General features: G+C 33.7%; 2 protein-coding genes across 3 annotated transcripts in view; one reads left to right on the top strand and one right to left on the bottom strand.

The window, feature by feature from the left end:
• The window catches only part of Cdep (Chondrocyte-derived ezrin-like domain containing protein), a 306,470-nt gene that overhangs the window by 274,599 nt on the left and 24,593 nt on the right, over positions 1-7,278 (top strand). The window lies entirely within an intron of this gene.
• Positions 2,432-4,018, bottom strand: LOC108358892 (uncharacterized). The gene is made up of 2 exons (XM_017610412.1): positions 3,494-4,018; positions 2,432-2,557 (listed from the first exon to the last, which is right to left on the bottom strand). Exons 1-2 carry the CDS (start codon positions 3,806-3,808, stop codon positions 2,480-2,482), a joined length of 393 nt encoding a protein of 130 aa, XP_017465901.1. The 5' UTR covers positions 3,809-4,018; the 3' UTR covers positions 2,432-2,479.

Raw genomic sequence — 7,278 nt, 5'->3', positions numbered from 1 at the left:
TTAAAAAGCAAAAAAAAAGTAAACATACAGACGCGGTCCGCCCTTTTCTCTTATTTATATGGTATATTACTTTTTTTGTGAAAACTTATATTACGTCCAAAAATTAAAAACTTAATATTTCAGAAAATTTTGAACTGATTTTCAAAAGATCGTTGTAAAGGTGATTTAACCCCCTTTCTTGTGATATGCATATTTGTGTACTTCGTATATAAAAATTTGAGAAAAAATACATTTAAAGGAAAAAATACCTTTGTTTGTATAAAAAACTATATTTTAAACATAAAAATGTGAGAAAAAACACTTAAAAGGAAAAAATAACTTTTTTATCAAAAAATATTTTAAACAAACAAATTTTTCTCCGATTTTTAAAAAATTGGCATCGTTGTTAAAGCGATTAAACCCCCTTTCATCTAATATGCATATTTGTATACTTCGTATATAAACATTGGAGAAAAAGCACTTAAAAAAAAATATGCAAATTTTTTCTTACAAAAAAAATTTTACAAAAAAATTACTCCTTAGTAATACAATTTATAGTGTTTTAAGCATTAAAATTAAAAAAGCAAAAGTTTATGTAACTAGCAAACGTCAAGCTGTGAGGTTGTACTTTATTGTGCTCTGATTTTGGCTTTCTACTTACTAAGTTCATTCTGCTAATTCTGAGTTAAAGTAGTGATAAAAAGTGCTTATGAGCATCATAGTGTGAAGTAACACTGTGGAACAAATTCAGGTTAGCAAAAGTTAGGTCGATTCTGAGAGTGAGGGGTGAAAATAGAGGCTAAATTAGAAGACCCGTATCGCGGCGTTTGTTTATGTTAGTTGGAATTTTTTTTATCGACCTTCGAACTTTGCAGTCAAATGCCGATTTTCAGCATATTGTTTATATGGTTTTTTGGCTATAACTCGTCGACTAATTGATATTTTTCAATCTGTTAAAGCCAAATTATTGCTAGAGACCTGTGCAACAATTAAAATTAAAAAAAAAATTGATTTAGAAAATTTTTGTAGTGCTTATGAAGCAAAATGTTGGAAAATTTTGTTTTCATGCTTTTTGAACATATTTTCCACAAAACTAAGTCTTTTTTGCTTTCTGTTTGATCTATAATATGCTTATCAGTTTCTTCAATAAAATTCATTTGAAAAGAAATCAATCATAATAAAAAACTTGCGTTTTCCAGCTTAACCCTAGAACACACACCCGGGTACAAATGTATCCACTTTCAACTTTGAAGTGTTGTAACTTTTGAACCGCTATACCTCTATACCGCTAACTATCTACCGCTAAGGGATCTAGGAAGATTATTTAGTTTTGAGTTCAAATTCAAAATTTGAACCAGATCGGACCATTGGTTCAGGAGCTACAGCCTTCCAAACACATTATATACGTAAACACACACCCGGGATACGTTTGTACCCCAATAGTAAAAATCCTCATAATAATAAAAAAAAAAACATTTTTTATATTATTTTTTTATTTGAAAAATTAAAAATATTCATTTCACACATTATATTATTGACTTTTATTATAAAAATTATAAAAATGCATCTTATATCTAAGGAAAATCATGGCAAATAGAGCAATTTGTTGATGTGACCGAATGTTCAAGACACATTGGCTTCTTACATTTGTCGCACAGCTTTCTGGTTTTTCTACGGCGTTTTTCCTCTTGTGCGTAACATAAATAGCAAGATCCGGACACAGGTTTTGGCGTGCGCGCTGCGGCAGATGTTGATGCTGCTGTTGACACCATTGATTCCACCGGTCGGTTGAAATATGCTTCAATAGCAATTTTAGTCGAAAAATTTCGCGTCACTTGACGATTTATGGCTCTGGCTTCAATAATGGGCATACACAATGCTTCAGCCAAGCTGCGCAGGATCTGCTTACGCTTGTTGTTTGTTCTCCAAGGCAACATAGGGTTATTCAAATCGTAGACAATGTAGGCTGCAAGAGCTGTAATGTCCAACATGTTGAAGAACATCGCTAGTGGCCATCGTTTTGTTTGTCTTTGTGTTGGATATTCCGCAAACATTTGGTCCATTCGATCAACACCACCTTTGGTACGATTATAATATTCAATTATTTCAGGTTTCCCACTGTCAGCTATTTCAGCATCATTATGCATGGTCGAAAGCAAAATTACTGCTTTATTTTTTTGGGAACATAAGAGCACATTGTCACATTATTTTTTAAAAGTCACTGACTGATTTTTATTGATGACTTTTATAAATAAAACTCTTCAATAACTGTTATCTCAGCCATATAATATAAAAATCAAAAATAATTGTTATTTTGGATTTATAATATAAAAATCAAATATAATTGTTATTTTTTTAAATTTTGCATAAAAATTGCAAATAAAAATTTATTTTCAAATTTGAGTCTCGGTGCAAAATGAAATCGATTGGTATGTTTCACTTAGTTGTAGAACATTTCCTTCATAGTGAATTTTTCCATGACAGATTTCATCAATAACTGTTATGATCGGTCCCTGATTTTGTACGACATATTAACCCCAATTTCATCGAAAGCTGCCAACATGTTTGCAACAGATTGCCTGTAGTTGTCTTTGCGTTCTTTACCCAAAAGTCCTTTAATGACTGCTTTCAATGCGAGCCATGCATTTAATTCTCGGTCTGTCAGAACTTGGTCAAAATCTTGACGACTCATTAGTTTTCCGTAAATCAATTAACTTATATGATCTCGGTTCCGATATTAAATAATCAATAATTGTTTATACCCGCATTTTGGCACATTGGCTCGTTGAATGTGCCATCTAATAAATAGTGTCGTCATTCTCCTTAGCTGCTTTTAAATGATGTCGTCACAAATTGGTGGCGGGGACATGAATACAGTGTAAGAAAATTCATTTTCTATAATTAATTCCTTATAGAAAAGTTGGTTTATTTTCCACCTTAGACATTCCGAATTCGTTCAAAATATGCTAATTTAAAACACAGAATTCTTTCAGTGTTCCTCCGGGGTTTTTGGACATGTACTGTTTCTTCAATTTAATAATGTTCGCTTTATTTTTGTGGAAACGAAACATTTTTTGCATGTTATGGGTCATTTCTACACTCTTTCTTCAAATATTTCTCGTATTCCAGCAGGGCGCAGGCGTTTAGTTTTTCGCATCGTGTTTTTACATATTCGTAATTAAAATTTTTTAATGAAATCAAATGGTGGTAGTTCATGATTGTGTGTGGATTAATATCACAACACTTACGGGGCAATGTTTATTGTAAGAACAACATTTTTTTCTATGAATCGATATACTTTAAGCATTGTTGACGCTATTTCCATTTGAATGAGGAAATAGCGTCAATGACTTTATTTCGAAATTTTTGTTGACTTTATTTCGCTTTTGAAAAGGTAATAATGTCAATTGACTTTATTTCGCACCAGTTGTTCTGATTTTTTCTGAGTCAAACACAAAATTACAACAGTTGCATCCAATTGCTTTTGTGTGACTAGGATTGGGTCCTTTGATGTTTCATAGGATGTACCTTCACCAGGGTCGTATTCTGAGAAGAAATGCATGGATATAGCAGCGGCGGTTGTAGTACTGATATCTGTTTGAAGATCAATACTTCGGTATGTTGGTACTGGAACGAATTCTGAGTGCGGTAATGGTAATTGGACACTTGGCACTGCTACATAAGTTTTATTCTTTGCTTTCCTTCTATTCAAAGTTTTATGGTAGTTGATACATCCATAGCAATTTTCTTGTTGATGCGGGCTGTTGTCTAACCACATCATTGGTATACCAAAAGGCATAGCCTTCTTCCTTTCACTTTTCCATTGCATAACACTTGAATAGCAATTAAAGCAAAATTTTTTAGGGGCATAGTTTACGTCAGTGATAAACTCTTGCAAGAAATATTGTTTATAGGCTTCCTAAAAACAATCACTCGCATTGCCACATTTTTCATCGCTTGCTATGAAACGTCCACAAACATTACAAAAAAGGTCAATTTTACATTTTGGTTCCGACATTTTTAATACAATATATATTATACAATGTTGTTTTTGTTATTTTCATGAAACCGATGCACTTAACTTAAATCACTCACAAAATGAAATAAGTTCCATAAAAATTAATAGCGAATTTTATCACGGCCGAGCGAAAATTAAAAGACATCAGCTTCGGCTGAGTTTCGAGTCTTAACTGAATCTTTATTTTTGATATTAGTTCGCTTGTACGAAATAAATAAAAATCGCTACCTGTGCGGTGGTTGGAAACAAAAAAGAGGAAGACGAGGAAAAAGAGGAAGAAGGGGAAGAAATTTATTGCATTTGACTGCAAAGTTCGAAGGTCGATTAAAAAAAAATTCGAACTAACATAAACAAACGCCGCGATACGGGTCTTCCAATTTAGCCTCTATTTTCACACCTCACTCTCAGAATCGACAACTTTTGCTGACCTGAATTTGTTTCACAGTGTAATTGAAGCTAAGTGAAAGTTATTGTGTTTTATATTAAAGTAAATTTAATTAAATTCCACTAGCATACATTCTAATCTTGCCGAGTCATTTGTGGCTATCATTGTTGTTGTATCCTTTGTAGTTAACTGAATTCATTTTGTTTTTGCACATTTGTTCTACTCTTTTTGTTTACTTCTTCTGGCAATTCTTGGCACAGCTGGTTGCGTTGCGTTTATTAAGTGTCATAGTTACAGTGATACTCAAACTGTTCGCTACATTTATTTATAGCTATTTACATCAGCTCCTTAATTGTTATAATTTATTTTGTTTGTCTTTTATTAACGAGTGTATTACATAAATCTTTCAATATAAAGTGTGATCTTGATACTTGCCAAATTAAAAGCGATTCTGAACGCTACTTATCGTGCTGGCTGTGTGATGGTATTTACCATCTGAAATGTGCTGGTTTGACGGGAAGAATTCTGGACGCTATTAATGATGGCAAGGGCCTTCGCTGGTCTTGCGTAAAGTGCAGATCAACCGAAGTTGATCTTTTCAAGCTATTTAGGCAAACCAGAAATGGTTTAACAGAAATAGGAAGAGAATTGTCGGTACTGACAGAAAAATTTAAGCATTATGAAAACATGTTTAAATCATTCAAATGCTTAGATACCTTACAATCTGTTAAGGATATCCGTGTGTCTATACGTAAGCGTCTTCATAGTCCATCTAAGGAAATTGCTGCCGTTGCACGTCAGAATAATCTTCCGACTGACTTAATTAATTTATCTTCTCCGTGTCCTCCAGCATCAGAATCCTCAGCCTCAAAAGAGCGTGTAACGAAATCTGCTTCGGATAATAAAGAGCCTGAAGTATCTTCCCCTTCCCCCATTGAAGTGGTGGCATCATCTTCAAAGCCTCCACCGCCTTCCCTATCCTCAACTACTAACGCAGTAACTCAACCCCTTCCGCCGGTACTCCAGTCTGATACAAGGAAACTAGTGGTGGTTCCGCCAAAGAAGTCAATCTTTGTTTCTAGATTTTCGAGAGACACTACCGAAGATGATATAAAGCTTTATATCTCATCAAAAATTACAACTGTCGACTTAGGCATCAGAAAATTTAATTTTAATTACGAAAGAAAGATTTGATTGCTTCATTTAAAATTTACGTAAATTTAGATAATTTTAATGCGCTGCTTAGTAGTTCTTTTTGGCCCCCCGGAGCTTTCATTCGTGAATTCGAATATAGGCCCAAAAGAGTAAATAACTTAGCTAATATTCCCCGTCATAACACTGAATCAAAAAACTAATTATTAAATCTGCTTTAAATATTTATTACCAAAATGTAAGAGGCTTAAATACTAAATTAACGAACTTATACCTTAAAGGCCTTGAATGTAATTATAATATTCTTTCTTTTACTGAAACTTGGCTGAAACCTCACATTTTCAATTCAGAGATTCTTCCAAATAATTATCATATCTATAGACAAGATAGGGAGGACAGAATCGGCGGTGGCGTACTTCGCTGTAATCTCTTCAATACGATCTGAAGAAGTTACCCTACAAGAATTGTGGGATGGAAACTAACACATTCTCATTTATCTTACTAACACATTTGCAAATTCTGCGTTGGTTAAAAAGAGACCATTAAATAAGGCCATAAGTTGGAGGAAGACGGAAGATCACATGTACACAAATGTTTACATCAGATTTTTCACACTGATCTTTAGAATTTGATAGAAACTTGTAGGTAGCCAGTGACAGAAATCTCTATCAGTCTTGCCACTCAAATGATTTGTCAAATGATAGTCACTGTTCTTGCAGGGTAGTCTTCCACACATTGATTCAGTAGAATTCAAATGCATTCGTGTACAGGCTGGAAAAGGGTCTATTTACTTAGCTCTGTGCTATATCCCTCCCCGATCTGACACATTGGTGTATTCACGACTCATCTCTTTACTGAAATCAATGATTGTGTTGGGTGATTTTAATTTACCAAGCATATCATGGAACATCATTGACAATGATATCGTACCTTTCGCGTCTAGTGCGGGCAACAACGTATTTTTAGAGGAGATGGCTGAACTCTGCCTAACTCAGGTTAATGTACTTCACAACAAGTTTGGTAATGTATTAGATCTTGTTTATGTTGATGATGCATCTAAGTCCGTTGTAAGCGTGATCCACTAGTTTTGCCCGAAGATGTCTACCACCCTGCTATGGAGGTATCTTACGAGGTTATAAGTGATGGTTAAGCATACGAACCAAATATTAGCTTTGATTTTTCGAAAGCCAACTTTAAAATGCTTAACAAAGAACTGTCTAAATTGTCGTGGCTTGCATATAAAGAAAATATTGAACAAAGCGTTGCACTTGTTAACTTTACTTTACATCAATTATTTGAAAAGCATGTGCCTAAACGCATGTATGTTCCTGGAGAACAAACACAGTTATGGTTCACTAAAGAACTGAGAAATTTGAACAACAGAAAGTCGCGGTATTTTTGATTACAAAAAAAAAAAACCGTTTACACTCATACTATGTAAAATACTCACTTTTGCGTCATAACTTTTTTGAATCAAACAAAAAGTGTTATAAAGCTTACTTGTGTAAAATCAAACGGCGTATAATATATAACCCCAAATCATTTTATGACTTCGTAAACTCCAAGCGAAATGTATGTGGGTTTCCTTTCGCAATGAAGTAACAAAACAATTTCTAACATGTTCGCTCAGTTTTTTAAATCCAATTATTCCATTAACTCACATGCTAACATTGACTATCCTTTTAAACTATGTCCAATGAACTCAATAAATATCCCAGTAATATCTCCCGATGATGTAGTAGTT

This window comes from Rhagoletis zephyria, unplaced genomic scaffold (genome assembly GCF_001687245.7).
Source record: "Rhagoletis zephyria isolate East Lansing unplaced genomic scaffold, Rhagoletis_zephyria_1.1 Rzeph_scaffold_00312, whole genome shotgun sequence".
Lineage (NCBI taxonomy): Eukaryota > Metazoa > Arthropoda > Insecta > Diptera > Tephritidae > Rhagoletis > Rhagoletis zephyria.
The sequence above is the reverse complement of the archived record's forward strand: the minus strand, read 5'-3'. Positions and strand labels throughout refer to the sequence as shown.